At 37.7% G+C, this 16,814-nt stretch overlaps 1 protein-coding gene across 1 annotated transcript in view; it reads right to left on the reverse strand.

The window, feature by feature from the left end:
• Nucleotides 1–16,814, reverse strand: part of GRM8 (glutamate receptor, metabotropic 8) — a 339,426-nt gene that overhangs the window by 179,450 nt on the left and 143,162 nt on the right. The window contains exons 3-5 of the mRNA XM_010003390.1: nt 4,682–4,817; nt 4,060–4,214; nt 2,728–2,865 (exon numbers count right to left, since the gene is read on the reverse strand). Coding sequence (XP_010001692.1) covers nt 2,728–2,865; nt 4,060–4,214; nt 4,682–4,817 — 429 coding nt within the window. The remainder of the gene's footprint in view (nt 1–2,727; nt 2,866–4,059; nt 4,215–4,681; nt 4,818–16,814) is intronic.

Raw genomic sequence — 16,814 nt, forward strand, 5'->3', positions numbered from 1 at the left:
AGAAGGAGATTTTTAGGTTGTCTGTATCTCAAGCTTTTTGATTTCTTTCAATTTATCACTAGCTATTGCCATGCTAAAAACACTGGCCTTGTGGGCAACAGACAAAGATGGTGTTATTATCTGCAGTGCCCAGATAAAATATGGGGAAATTAGGATAAATGTCAGTGTTCAAGTCTAGAAGAGCTACAAGAGCTAGAAATTAATTCCTTTTCAGAACTGAGCTGAAATCTATGACTGAGAAAGTACACATAAAGGCTCAGACAAAACCCCCAGGAAGGACAAACGGCAACTGGGAGAGGCCAAGGATCAAAGACTCCAATATTAAGCTATAAACAACTAAATGCAACAGCTCCTATAACTTTATTGAATTTCAGAGGTTTGTTCAATTTTTTTCATTTACCACCATTATTTCAGGGCAGTCTTGGAGATTAAGTGAAGTCTTTGGCCATTCAAAGGAAAGGTGGGATGGGTGGGATATTCTCCCCTTTAGTTTTTAGCAGACATAGAAAGCCATAGCAGACTGATCCTGTGAAGAAGCTGCCGGGATTTCATTGCTGCCTCTATTTCGTGCACAGGAGGCTATGACAATCGAACTGGGGAGGGTCAAGACACCATTTTTAATTCTCTAGGTCTAGACTGACAGTTTCCACCTAGCATTTCTCCTTAAATCACAGGAAGTTTATTTTGAACTTCCACTGTCATCTCTTAATTCAGTTTACTTATAAGGAACAGACTGTTTTTGTTATCCAACCCTTTACATATGAATTACATAAGCATAGGGATTATGAAGAATCGTTGGCTTATTTAGGTCTGCTGCTAAATTCCATCATAGGAAGCCACCATAAGGTGGTTTTAGTCAAGGATCCTATCACTTGCAGATACTCTTGCTTGCAGATTTAATAGATTTTTTTTCCCTGCAAGTGAAAATGCACGTGCAACCTCCATATGAGACTGCCCAGATTTTAATCCCATCCCTTGCTACTACGTTTACTTTCTGGGTGCAGAAATTGTTTTCTTTATGTTTTCAGGCACAGAGAGAGCAGACCATGTATCATGAAATGTATGGGTATCTGTTTTAAGTCTGAAATTACTTTGAATCTTCAAGGTAAGACCTAGGCATTTTATACACTACTTTTCAGTTGGTAATTTTGTTTGACAGATGTGATGACTCTGCGACAAGTCATGCAACCATATTTAGTAATATTTAGAGTTCCCCAAACTACAGCACATAAACCTCTCATATCACTTGAAGAACATTAAAAAAAAACAAACAACAAACCAACCAAAAAAAAACCACAAAAAAACCCCCACTATTTTCCACTTAAAATAGTAAAAACAAAATAAGCTACTCCCAGACACGGGTAACTACCCAGCCACGACTCACTGCTATATGAATCAAGACCAAGCAGTAAAGGATTAGGGTAGTGAGCTATCATTTAGCTCAGTGAGAAACTAAGTATCATGCTTTTTTGTGGAATATGTGGTAAAACAGAAAATAAAGCATCACTGTTGAAATGAGAGAGTGTATACATGGCTCATATCTCTGTGTGAAATGTATCTGTGCATTGCAAAGCACACTGCAGTAAATCTTTGAATCAATGGCACAGGCCACATACAAAAAACATGATGGTTCAGACATGCTGGGCTAGAAGTTCATGTGCTTGGAGACCACACCATATGTCTGCCTGACAAACCCAGGAGAAGTGTGGTGCTGGTGTGCACATTTTGTTTGTAGAAAGTTCAGAAGCACACCCCCATGACAAAGGCTGCATGAGAGTGTCACCAGAAAGCCAGAAACCCTGGAATGCTCATATTTCATGTGGATGGTGAGAGAAAACATTCCCAGGAAAAAAAAACAACCAACCAACCAAAACCAGAGATTGTGATCACTACAAGTACTGCTGGTGTGAGGTGGTGGCAATCCAGGAAATTACACTGGTAGCCTTTATATTGGGCAGAAACTGTACCTATACAAAAATTAACATAAACATCCATCTGTAGTCACAGAAGACTAAAGGTAACAAACTGGTAGTAAAATCTGCAAGAAACAGCAGAAAGCAAACATTTCATAGGTGTGATGAAACTCAGCACTACTGAGGTGACTGCTATATTAGTTGATGTGGCCATTGTGTATGGGTGTGATGCCTGAGCAAGCAGGCTTGAGAACAGTGCCAATTACATACTTTTTGCTCAAACTTTGCAGAGACTTTTGACCTCATAATACAATATAAAATCCTGTTCTTTTATCATAAGGACAAGTAATAAGGACATATTGATTTGATTTTTACTCCAAGTACAGTTTATAAACTAATTAAGAGTTCACGACTTGACCTATCATCAAGGCCTCAACAATTTAAACAGAAATTTAATTTTCTTTGTATATAAAACTATGACAATTACTGTGATGTGTCTGTTAACAAAAAAAAAAAATATTGACAACTATAGATGGGGTGAGAGTGGAGGTCACTGAAAACATGAATGGAATTGAACAGTCACATACGTCTTTAACAAAATCTGTACTATCACTGGATTGTGCAAATTGACTACTGACTTACTCGAACATTGCCAATAAATATTTTCTTTAGCTTTGAGAAAAATGTCACACTTCTCTTACAACACAGTAATCTACATTAGAGTATCAAAGGGAGCCAGAAGAGTGATCACCAGAAAGCAATTCCTTTCTGCATTCCAATAAATAACTTACTGATGTTTTAATTTCACAGTTACCTGTGCATTTCTTGATATTGCTATTTCTTTTTCCATGTGATCCTAACTTGCATCCAAAGTTCTCTTCCCAAAATTCTGCAAACCATACGTTTCTTCGATTGTTAGCAAGCGTTCGGCTCCGAAAATATCTGTCAAATCCTACGGTTAAAAGAAGAAAAAAAAACAAACATTACAATAAGACACAGTACAAAAGTACTTCATTTCAAGACAATAACATATTTTGTATAAATAACAGAACAAGAAAAAGTCCTAGGTACAAACTAATATAACAAAATATTTAATGAACAGAGTAGTAAGTAAACATAAAAAATAGTGTATTTATTATTATTACATACTTGCTGTAGATCAAGGTATTTTTAAATACCTACCGCAGCTGAAGAGTTTCTAAAGATCTCACAGAATTTTATAATTAAAAAAATGCAATGCAGATGGTTAGGGAAACAATTTATTTTTTTAATATACAGATGACTCAAATAAAGAATTAGATACCTACAAGAAATTAGACAAACTATAATCACCACTTTAGTTAGAGATTGTGATCAAAAGAATTCGCATTTCAAGGTCACCTGAAATCACCAGGTACCTTTTTGTTGAACCAGAAGGTTTGCAGGACACCTAGGATTCTGCTATATGCATGTTTAATGACCCCAGTTGAGAAACTAAAGATTCCTGCATAAACCTGACCAGATTCTGCACCAGCTTACCCCTACAACGAAGCACCCATAATGAAATCATGACCAAAACACACTACCTGGATTAAGCCCTTTACAAATGTTTCTGTGTGGCTAACCTCTCCAAGTATCAACAGTGCCCAGTTTTTCTGATCATGTACTAGTTTCGAGCACTTACCCAGACAATAAGAGAAATTACTACACCCAGTACCCTCCCAGGAATGAGGTGGTTCAAACAACAACTTCCACTTCACACAACAAGTATGAAACTTTGTTAATATATAGTGGCTTCTTAAAATAAGCTCAGGAGAACAAAGAGCCTAGATTCACCTCTTCCCACATGAATAAGCTTACTTATTATCATCTATCTGGTAATTCCTTTTTTTGTTTCAAACAGCCACCAGTCTGTGGATAATAAACTCTACATTACACATTCTTTGGTTATTAGACAATAAGATTGCTTAATTGCAGATTCACCATCTTCTCATCTCAGCAGAGACATCAAACAAATATTGGAATAGGCTAACTCAAGTTATTTATTTGCAGTTTTCCCCAATTTCCTTGTAATCAAAGACTACATGGTTTTTTTTAGTATTTTGTTATGGCCTACAGTACTTGAACATTGTCAGAAAATAAGAGTTTCTACCATGTGCATTCCTACCATCTATTGATGTTCTTTTAGGCAGAATAGTTACTGCTCCTTCCGCAATCTCCTCTTGCTGCTGAACTGGTGAAATTTTTGACCCCCAACTATCTGAGCCAATCCAAAGGAAATGTCCTGACTGATTAGCTTTTTTGGCTGCTTCCAGTATTCGCCTGCAAAACACAAAAAAATTACTAATTAAATAAACTGCATTTACAAAGTATTTGAGAATCCACAGCATTAGTTCTGGCTATGCATAAATTAGCTCACACCAATCAATTAGTCAATAGTTTTTACAGTCTAAAGCATATTCAACAACAGCTGTAGCGAATTCAAGATACTGCAGGAGTTAATTTGTTTCACATGTAGCTATATTTTTCTAGCATATTTCTTCCTTTTCAGTCACAAAATAACAATCTATTGGAGTTGCACTCATAGAAACTAGCAACAGGTTAGATCTCCACAGAGCAAAGGACCCACGCACCATGTAACTGCAACTCAATTTCATACCGCCAGGTTTCCCATAATTTTTATATATCATTAGATATGACACCTTCTGCATTAATCTATTCTGCAGCAACCAATGGAGCATCTCTGTGAAGAGAAACACACTCAATACACAAAACTGAGAAACAGGCACCTAATATCGTCTTCATTTGCAAACATGATCACTGCTCGAGCATTTGGAGTTTCCAGTAAGCGCTTGATGATCTTTTCAAATTCTCCTGGTCTCGGTTCCCGAGGGATTTTGAGTGACTGAGCAATGCAAACACCTCCTGAGAAAAATTAAAAGGAAAAAAATAATTTTAACACTCTAATTATACACAATTTAGATCATCCAGTCAGGCAAAGAAAGCAAGGGAATAATCTGAGATATAGCAGTTCAGCCTAAAGTAACCTTATATATATTTTTTTTTGAAACATACACTGTACAAACTTAAAGGCTTAATGCTGCACTAAAGAGTATAACCCACTTATCTGTTATTTTATCTTTTTATATAAAATTTTAACCAACAGACAGGTTATCAAGCACTACACTCCAGCTCAGCTGGACTGAGTTCCACAGACCCCTCCCAGTTTATGACAGCTGAGGACCCAGCCTTGTCAATTTCAGTTATTTTATTTGCAAAATGTGGTATCAGGTGCAATCACACGTATCTGCTTTCTCTACAGACGAGAGTAAAAGGTTAACAATAAATGTTGTGGTTACAGAATCAAGGAGAGAACTTGAAATGTTGTCTTACAAATGAATACATACAGACGACGTCTAATTTTTATTATGACATTCTTAATTAAGTTGTCTTAATTATTTAAGATGGTTTAGGTTGTCATTGAATATTCTACATTACCAAACAGCAAATGAACACAAACTCAGAGAAGGTATTTGTATCTCTTCCTGACAGAAGGAGGAAAGTGCTAATGGAAATCTTTATATTCTACTGCCTGCAAAAAGAGACAAAATTCTACAGAAACTCAGTGGATTCTCATGGCCCTCATATACTGGTGTAGGGGAATCTCCACTTCCCAGTTATGACACTGTCACCTGTGTTTGAGCACATGAGGAGAGAAATTCTTGGAGCCTGTTTCATGAAGCACTGAGTCCTGATTGGTACCAACTTCCTATATCATAGATGACCATTCTGTGTTTGTGTGCTGGTTTGTTTATTTGAATTATTTTTTTCTTTAAGAATCATTGCCTGATTTGAATTGGTACATCTAACTCCCACCAATAGTTGCTCTTGCATGTTGTCATTCCCAAAACAAGAGCCACTTACAGATAAGGTAATTGTTAATAAAACCAGAAAATTAAGAAAATTAGAAAATGTTCATTTCTAATATAAGGGACACGTTACTAGACAAAGGCAAAGTAAATGACAAATTTTGCATCTAGGCATCTAAACACTTCTATACTGAAAATTGCCTTTAGGGTGAGGAAGAATGTGTTTTAGAAGACCTGTTCTATTTTTAATGAATGCTGGTATTTATTTTCTGATGTATAAGATCATTTGGGTCATATACATGTCTATGTTTTAAAGGTAATAAGACAATTAAAGTCACAGTTAGATGGCTATGTTGTATATGGGGAGGCTTTCCAATATCTTCAACATTCTTGCACTCTCTATCAAAATGTCAGCATTCTGTTTCTCCAAAGTACTTCACAAATTAGTTTGATACATACAGTGATATGATTTGAACAAAAAAAAAAACATCCACGCAGACGCAGATTGGGATGGAGATCTATATGAAGATGCTACAGAGGTCTCGTGCTAGCTTTCTTAAGCCAAATGTATTTAATCTTTAAGAAAAAAAAACATAAAATTAAAGGTATTTGTGAAACTTTTAAAATTTCTTTTACTTAAAGAGTGAGTGGGAATTTTTCATGTCTGTCCTATGCTTGTCAGTGTTTAAGAGGCATTTGGACAATGCCGTTAACAATATGCTTTAACATTTGTTCAGCCCTGAATTGGTCAGGCAGATGGAGAAGATGATCATTGTAGGTCCCTTCCAAATAAAACAGTTCTGTTTTACTCCATTCCATTTCATTCTATGTAATATTTAGAAAATGCTTAGGACGCATAGGGTTTTCTTCTGCCTTTGCAGAATCTCATCAACCTTAATAGATCTCCTCGCTGGCAGATCTTAAGTGAAACAAGGTTAGACATGGCATAAAAGAAGCATAGAATTATCAACTGCCAGTATAAAAATAACAGCTTCCAAATTAAATCAGCCAGTTTCAGTCACAGGCAAACATACCACCTTTTTCAGCTATGCATCAATTTCTTGGATGTTACATTATTATTTTATTAGATTGAGAGATGAATACTACAGTGTAGATTTATCCTGACTTCTTCTCTGCTTTACATGAGAGAAATAATATTTGCAAATCATAACATCTGCCATTTCTAACAAAAATTGTTTGTACATATTTCTTTTCTATCTATAAATAGTATAAAGAGACAACATAAATAATTTACTCTTACCTGCTTTAAAATGGAATATAGTGTCTTTTTCTGGCAACACATTTCTCCACAGTTTTGTGAGCAGCCTGGCTCCCCATCATGAACCACTAATTTGCCAATAACAACAGCTGAGCCCATACAGCAGGTGAGCCTCACATTCACCAGGTTATCTCTGACAGTCCAGTAATGGAAAGATAAGACACTGGACTATAAAAAGCTTCGGCCTCTTTTTTAAACTGATATTAAGCTATTGTGATAAACATTCAAAAAGTCCTTTAGTACAACCTCTTTCTCAAGTAATGGGGCTGAAATGTAAGAGAAATATTTAGCAAACATCCTGTAAATTGAACAATCAGCAATTCACTGTTACAAAAGAAAAACTGAGAAACCATGCCAAGATCTCAGCTGTCCCCAAAGTCATTCAGGCATGAAAGAAAACAGATCCTCAAAAAATGACACAAAGGAATAATTTGTTACCTCATAAATTTTAAGAGCGCATTTTTCAACCATTTCTATTCTTGCAATGGCCCTTAGGAAAAAAAGCATTCTTTACACATAAAACTCAAATGCAAACACTACAAAATGCATATATATAATGCACTGTATACAGCCATCTACAATCTGTGTGGAATGGCTACCAAGCAATGAAAAGCTGCTGTACCTAAAAGGAAGTTATTTTCAGTCAAAATGGTGTAGAAGAAACATCATTCCATCACTGGAGCAGCAAGTTCAATCATGTCTGGACTGTGCATCGTAGCATTTCTACATTGAAGAATGTGTTAAGTACTAATAGGGACAAAACGCACTCCAGCCTTGCTGCTACATTTATAATTAACTGTGTAAGCCATCTCCAACACACAAAACACTTTCTGTACATCCTTATCTATACATTGCATATACAGCTGTTGCTCAAACAAATAACGGAGTATCAATTTTCAGCTAATGATGAAATGCTAGATCCAAAAAGGTACTTGAAACATTATGGTGTTTCACCTCTCAGCACTTGGCTACCTTTGAAATCTACAGCCTGGGCTAAGTGCCCAGGCATGAGAGAAATGAGTTTCTAGGAAAAGGATTCACAGGAGCCAGCAAACTGAATAAGGAATAATTATTTCTCTCAAAGACCTAGAAGAGCTACTAAAAGGACAGGTTTTGAGACCAGTAGTTAGGATAATCTTATGAAGGGTGAACAAGAGAGAGATTTTCCAAAATTAAGAAGAAATAGGGTTTGAGAACAGGTGTCTCAAATGTGTTACTGGTGGATTTACTACTTGCTGCAGAGGTGATGAAGGTCAGGTGGTTCAGGCACCTAATGCCCCTGGAGAATTTACGGCTGTGAATCATAAGAATAAATATTGTCAACATGTTTCGCCCTGTCAGTATTTCTAACTGATTTGGCATGATGACTGCTTGTTCCTGTTGCTGGTTTCCATAATATTTGTTATCTTTCATTGTCTAGGGATGTACTTAAAAAAACACATTGGCCTACCTTTCCCTTGGGTAAAATTACGATTAATGTAACATTTGTATGAGGAAGGTAGAGCTATCTTCTTACTGAAAACGAAATGTTGTGTTCGTACCTGGTAATCAAAAGGACTTATGAACACCCTTCAGAGAGGGCTGCACTAAAGGCTGTTACAGAGACCAAGAAGGGAGTCAGCTCAAGCAGGAACACTCACTCCTGTTATACCAAGTCCCTAACTCATTTGTGACACAGGAGATTAAATTAAGGGTTTATCTGCATTGTTGAAGACAATAATATAGCACTGACAGAAATTAGCTCTTCAACTATGCTGGGATGGGGGGAAGGTCTCAGCACCAAACTGTGCTAAGTCTATTTTACCTGTGTTTAGATCTGTAAAACTAAGGTTGTATAAGTCATGTCAGAGCTTCATTTGGGGAATAAAACAGTTAATATAAACTGCAGTGTGCCAGTGATGATAAGTATTCATTTGTCCCTGCCTAACAGCTATCAAGTGTGATTACCCAGCACCTGGGGCCAGGGAACAATGAAGAGAAGGAGAGCAGAGGTGGGAGCTGTAAATCAGGCTCACAACAGGAGCTGCCCCACTTACAGCCAGGGGCTCAGTCCAACTGCTCTACACCACAGTTAGCAGCTGTTAATTCACATGCTTTTAAAACAGGGACATAAGCAGACCTGATCTACAATATTATGTTTTTGAGTTGAGATGTCATAAACATCACATCTTACACAAATTGTTTCATGCTAAGCTTGGCTTCCTTACAGGTGCTCTGTATTACACAGTTTATGTGTAATACAGGTTATCACCACACAAAACAACAGTAGATTTTAAGATATCATCAGTACTCTGGATCAGTAAACTCCTTCCTTTCTTTTCATGCCCTTACAACAATGATTTCACCAATGAAAAAGTGAAACAAAAATCCCAGAATCACAAAATGTTAGGGCTGTGAAGGGACCTCAAAAGATCACCTAGTCCAACCATCCTGCTAGAGCATGATCCCCTATATTAGGTTAAACAGGAATGCATACAGGTGGGTTTTTAATGTCTCCAGAGAAGCGGGACTCCATAATGTCTGTGGGCAGCCTGTTCCAGTGCTCTGTCATAGTGAATAAAAAACCTTTTCCTCATATTTATGTGGAACCTCCTGTGCTCCATCTTGCAACCCTTGCCCCTTGTCCTATCATTGGACAACACTGAGAAGGAGCCTGGCTCTGTCCTCCTGACACTCTCCATTTGCATATTTGCAAACACTAATGAAATCACCCCTCAGTCTCGTCTTTTCCAAGCTAAAGAGATCCAGCTCCCTCAGCCTTTCCCCGGAAGAGAGATGTTCCGCTCCCTTAATCATCTTTGTAGCTCTGCATTGGATTCTTTCAAAGAGTTCTCTGTCCTTCTTGAACTGAGGGGCCCAGAACTGGACACAATATTCCAGATGCGGCCTCAACAAGGCAGAAGAGAGGGAGAGGAGAACCTCTCTCGACCTGCTAACCACACTTCTTCTAATACACCCCAGGATGCTATTGGCCTTCTTGGCCACAAGGGCACGTTGCTGGCTCATGGTCAACCTTCTGTCCACCAGGACCCCCAGGTCCTTGTTCCCTGCACTGTTCTCCAACAGGTCAGTCCCCAGCCTACACTGGTAAGTGGGGTTGTTCTTTCCCTGAAAGACCAAGCTAAACACAAGGACCACATTGTCTCCCACCATGGCTAGGACCCAGCATTACATTATGGACCAATTAGTGAGATACACAAGAAAGGGCATTGTCTTTGTACTGAAAAAGATCAAGACAGTTCTCCCTTTAATCACATGCAGTGTTGGGATCACAACCACACTACTCAGAACTAGGTTACCCTCTAAATTTTTTTTTCTCCCCACTTATATACCTTGCCCTACCACTGTAAAAGGGGAAGGGATGAAGTTATGTGCTTGCTTTGACAAGTTACCTGTTTCTTAGAATAAGGAGACATACCCCACCTGACTCAGCATCCACATTGCAAGTCAATTATTTCATGGCAGCTTCATCACAAATCACATTGTTTCTGAAAAAGCTCCACACAAATAGCCAGAGCACACCTGGGAGCTGGTCCTACCTGGCAGGACTTTTTCAGCTGCCTTCAAGTATACACTTTCTTCTTTTTAAGATGAATTATACGTGACTGGTCACTAGGCCGAGAAAATATTAAGGCAGGCCTGTGGATAGTTTCCAAAAGACATTACAGAAATATGTGAAGGCAGAGACGTTCTTATTCCAAGCCAGGGAAGAGATGTCAGAGACTCAGAGAAGCACCAGTAAAAAACTCTCCTGTTAGGCACACAGGATGCTGTCACAAGCAGACACAGTTTCTGTCTGACAGGAGACTGCACAATTCTGACAACATCATGTGATGCAAGAAACATGAGGAAAAACAGACAACTATATTTCTACCCTTCTTCCAGTCCTTTCTCTGGTTATATTTAAAGTCCAGCAAACCTAGATCTGGTTATATTAAAAGTCTATTCTAATTGCTAGGAATCTGGTTCAGCATGAAGACTGTTAAGAGATATTAAAAACAAGATGCTCCACACTTTTGCTGACAAAAATCAAAATAGCCTTGTGACCTAGTGAACACCTTTTTTTTGAGGTGACAGTTATGGTTTGGGCCCAACAAGACAACAAAGGAACAGCCCCATGGCTGCTCACTCCACACCCTCCCCCCACACACACACTCTGGGATAAGAAGGACAAAGCTCATGGGTAAAGACAAAGGACAAGGAGGGTTCTCCACTGATTAAGGTCCCGGGCAAAACAGACTCAACTTGGGGAAAAAATAATAATTTAATTTCACTCTGATCAAACACACACAGGACACAGACAACACACAAAGCAGGGCTTGCATATGACACCCCACCCCTCCCTTCTTCCCCGGCCCAAATCACTTCGTTCCCAGTTTCTTTCCCGCCTTCCCCCCAGTGGCACAGGGGGACAGGGGATGGGGTTTAGAGTCAGTTCACAGGCTGGTGGTTTCTGCTGCTCCTTCCACCTCAGGAAGAAGGATTCCTTACAGTCCTTCCCTGCTTCCCCATGGGGTTCCTCCCATGGGAGAGAGTCCTCCATGAACCTCTCCTTCGTGAGTTCTTCCCACAAGGTCCGGAGCTGCTCCAGCCTGGGCTTCACACAGAGTCACGGGCTCCTTCGGGAACAAACTCCCCTGGCACCGGGGTCTTCCAAAGCTGCATAATCAGAGTCCACAGGCAGCAAATCCTCTGGCTACAAAATCCAAGTCCACTGGCCAATTTCACCCCTCCTGGTGCCTTCAGGGAATGTTCCACCACGAGTGCAGGGGCACAGCTGCCATCTCGCCATGGGTTGCAGGGAAACTTCTGCTTGGGCACCTTCTTCCCCTTCTTCCTCACCAACCACCAGCACTGCTCTCCTTCCCCAGCTTAGTTCTTTTTTTTTCTTTTAAGTGCTCACTCTGCACAGGTGTTATCTCAGTGCTTTCATATGTTAATCCCTGAGGCACATCTATTGTCCATAATGTCATCTAATGGCTCCTTGTCTGGTTTTGGAGCAGGGGGAGCTTCTCAGCTTCTTACTGGAGCCACTCCAGGGGCCTTTTACCCGCTACCGAAAAACCCACCAAACCAAACCAACACACAGTTAATTACTTGATAAATTTGGATGCTAAGAAATGTGAATGTTAAAGAAAAATAAGTGATATTTCTGCCTGGGACTTCCATTTTTATAGGAATCACAGAATTATAGTTGTTTCGGTTGGCATTATTATTTAACCCACAAACAACTTGCTGCCATCCTTTTGTGTATCCCTAATGTCCTTAAGAACAATTTCTAGAGTATGAGTCAAGACAGTAACCCCTAGGAAGTTATAATTACAAGTTGAAGATCAAATGTCACAAGCCACAATTCTTAAAAATGTAAATGTCTCCTTAATACCCAAGAACCATAGCTGGGAGATCTGAGTGCAGCCATGCATTGCTTCCAGAGCTACTTTTACTTAACTACCCCAAGAAACCATGGGATCATTGATGTGGCTATATGGACTTCAGTGTTGGCTTTACAGATCTCTGTGCTCCCAGTGGAGTCCATGTGATGGCACCTCCACTGCTATTGGCGTCCAAATCTAGTTAAATAAAATTTCATTCCAGTATACCTCCTTTGCTAAAGTCACCTGAACTCTTGTGGCTTTTCGTTTCCTCAGAAAATCATTAAGTACCCAGCAAACAATTCAGTTACTCTTGCAAAGACAGTTAATTCTTCAGCCAATACTGGCAATACTTCTTGATGTGAGGTAATCAAGATAATACTAATACTAATACTAATACTAATACTAATACTAATACTAATACTAATACTAATACTAATACTAATACTAATACTAATACTAATACTAATACTAATACTAATACTAATACTAATACTAATACTAATACTAATACTAATACTAATACTAATACTAATACTAATACTAACTCTGAATGGAAAAAAATGGCACTTGGTATCCAATACACTAAAACACAACGGTGGATGAAAGATTGTGTTATAGTCTTTTAACAGAAAAAAGGAGTCTGTATCTTGTTTCCTTCAAGTAAAAATGTGTTTTCTCAAAATCCCTTAATATTTATGACAAAGGTCATAATACAGAAGCAGGTCAGTGATGCTTTTTCACTAACACATCAGATACAGTCAAGAGCTTTTCTACTCAAAACTAACAGCCTTTAAGACCTTGAAGTCTCATTTACTGTTTTAGAAAAGGCTTTTAGCTATGTTTTTTACCATGTCTTCTTTTATTCATTCTTTTGAAAAATTAAAAAAAAAAATTAAAAGGCATTCAGTGAAACCATGAAAGAACACAAAACATTCTGATAAATACAATTCATCCATTCCTTTTAAACAGGGTTGTTGTGGGGTTTTTTTATATTCCTGTATGTATTCACAGGCATACAGCCATGCATATTTCACAAACACATGTACTCACACAGACACTTATTCATGGGCAAAGCAGATGCTAATTCTAAAATAGAAAAGGAAGAAAGAAAAAAACAGCTCTGGCTCTTTATGAGACCACTGGCTATTGGCTTCAGTCATCAGAATCTGTCTCTAAGGTGACATGAAGCAAGAGAGATCTGTTATTTTATACTTCCATTCTGAACAGTAAAAAGCTCTTTTTTCTGAATGCGGTGGAACAGCTCCCATTAACACCAGCATCTGACAGAAAATAACTGCAAGGAATATTCTCACCATCACAAAACCTACAGATTTGGGGGGGTTTTTTGCAGGTTTTGAAAAAAAACCCCAACAAGTCACAAACAACACATTTTTCATCTTGTGACTTTTCAGTGCTATTTGTGTAAATGAAAGCCAATGTTCACATTCCAGAATGTGAGAGGCTAAAAGAAAAATCCATCTGTAGTAGAGACGTTTATGAATGGGTAAAAATCACATACTCACACAGTAAAAAAAAAAAAAAAAAAAAAAAAAAAAAAAAAAAAAAAAAAAAAAAAAAAAAAAAAAAAAAAAAAAAAAGACTGAAAAGAATGAATTATGAGAGGGGAATTTTCCTCTCCATCGTGAACAACTAGTATAATTAGTTCAGAAGTGACACAGAACACCCAGTTAAACTTCAAAACTATCTGTGGCCAAAAGAATGTCATTGAAATTAGGTTCCACTTACATTTACTACAGATAGCTGTTGCAATGCTTTCACAGCTATGTCTTTTTTTTATCACCACAGTGGGTATGAATATCTTCCCCTGTGGAAATGTGGTTCTTCCTACTTGCAGACTTAAAACTTGCAGAAGCATAACATGAAAATAGAAACAGCTCTTTTCTGTTTTCTGGCTGGATGCTATATACATCTGTAATGAGGAAAGGAGACCCTCTTTATGTTGTTTTTTTTCTTCTCTGAAGATCAGGAAAACATGCATTATGAAAGACATTTCATTAATGCCTAAATTCTAAAATATTTTCAGACTATTTTTTAAGGTAACATCAGTTCTGATGCCAACAGATATTTTTCTCTGAAAGGAAATTTGCTTGAATATGGCCCTTAATTCTTATCTACATTTCTCTAAAATTCTCAGTATTAATGGGCCTGAGTTCCAGTAAAAATTTGCATTTGATGTTTTAGGGAGTTTGGATGTAAATGTCTGCTTCAAAAAATTCTAGAGGTGGGTCATGCGTAAAAAAAATGCCAATTCACTTCCAAGCACAGTCAATGAATGGTGTCAACTGCCACATCCTTCAAAGGTCTTGGTTAAAACCTAATGCAACATTAAGAGATGCAGTACCAACAGCCCTGTACAGTATACTGCTTTCTGCCTCCTGGTGGTCACCATCAGACATGAGATGCCATTTCCAGGGTGCAGTGTTCTCCTGCCATGCCACTGGAGATGTTCCCCGAACACTATCAGCTGAAGTCAGAATCCCTGATGGCTGTATTCAGCATCATGAAGCTGACATAGGAGCTTCTGGCATTCCTTATAATGAAATTTAGGCAGGAAAAGAAACCTCACCACAAGAAGGACTGGATTTTGTAAAAACATTTATTTCTAAATAAAGATAACCTTCGTCTTTTAGGATAATTTGTTCCCTATGGGGATCTTTGCTTTAACATTTTTTCCATTCCACTCTGTGCCCTGTTTAATTGAAGTATTTTACCAGTGATATAAAAAACTATTTTCAGTTAAGTTGTCCTGGATCACCTGATTTTAATGGTAGGCTGGTGTCCTATTTTTCCCTTGCATGTTTCTTACTGCTATCGTGTTGTTCAGAGATTGCCTTCTGTCACTTCCTTTCCACTTAAGAAGCAGAACCTGACTTTTAATCATGTCTTCTAAGAAAAACAGCAGCTGTGATTAATGTTCTCATTCTGAAACTTTTTGGTCTGCTTTTAAAAGTGAAGACATTCTTCTTTGCAGTCATAAAACAGACACAGGTTTCTTGTATTCACTGGAATCTCTTTCTTCTTTTTGCTGTCTTCCAGAAAGTTGATGTCAAAAGCAGTATTTTCCATCTTTCTTCATGTATTCGCCCTATCAAACAGTCTAGTATCAGGGAATTATTCTTGAATTATTCTTAAAATTAGACATGCTATTTAGCTTAGGTTACCTCCAGTTGTAAATTAGTTATTTTCTCAGTATTTGAACTATCAAAAATTAAAGAGTTTGCATATAAAGATTTACTTATGTTTGATTAAGATGAGTCTGAATTTGATTATCGATGTTTGAGCTGGAATTTGAGGTTTAAAAAACAGTCTCCAACTTGAAGGGAGCTAAAAAAAGGAAGTTTCAGCTTATTTTTTTCTGAAAATGAGAAAAGATAAATTTGTGGTCTTCTCTATTTGAAATTGTAAACCCAAATTTGTAATGAAAACCAAGAAAAGATCACTTCTGGCAAAGAAACATATAGGTTAAGTCTAGCGACCAGAAAGCAAATACAGTACAGAATCACAACCTTCTATACTTTGCACAGTAACAGGGTTTCCTGCTTAAATGCTTTATAGAACATGCCTAAACTAAAGTTAAGCCCATGCTAATGTTGCTAGAGTGCTCACTCACAGCTTTGACATCATATTGTCTTATCTGTTCTCACAGAAATTGTCATCAAAAGCAACACTGACTTCAGCCATGTAGGCACAAGTTCTCTTCCTAGTCATGGAAGTCTTACAGAGATGACATCATGCATGTGGAGCTCTTTTAATTGATTAGACTAGAAGAGAAAATACTTTCAAGCTCACAATTGTCCTCATCTACCTTGGTCTCTTCACACTGAAGGCTGATCAGAATCTTTGTTAAAGGCTATACTTTTAACCTTTTTTATATCAGGATTTTGAATGAGAGGCCATATCCATGTAAAAGTTCCTCATTACTGAAAAAAAACAGAAAGTTTTTTTTCAACTGTTAAATCTTTCTAACTTCAGTTTACAACAACAGGAACTAGTTACACCTTTTTCGTCAAAAACAGAGAACCAGCTCCCTCATTCTTCCAAATATAACAACTTGTGCAGAACTTAAAGCTGAAGGATTAAGTAGAAAAGTGTTCAGAAGAACCGTGTATGCAACAGAAGAGAGATTCCAAATTGAACATGTGTTAGTCTGCTTGAAGGCATGCAAAAATAATGTAGAAAAAAGAATAATGTAGAAAAAGAGTAAAACACATAATTGTTTTAATGTTGGAGTACAATAAATACTGAAAAGGCACTTCACCTGTTCTTGGATGAAAGGTATAATTACGTACATATGAAATAAATTCAGAAATACAGCAGTTTATTTTTACTACAGGTCTAATTACTCACATACGTCTTTAGTTTTAGGAAATAAATGTTA

This window comes from Chaetura pelagica, unplaced genomic scaffold (assembly GCF_000747805.2).
Source record: "Chaetura pelagica isolate M959 unplaced genomic scaffold, ChaPel_1.0 scaffold57, whole genome shotgun sequence".
Lineage (NCBI taxonomy): Eukaryota > Metazoa > Chordata > Aves > Apodiformes > Apodidae > Chaetura > Chaetura pelagica.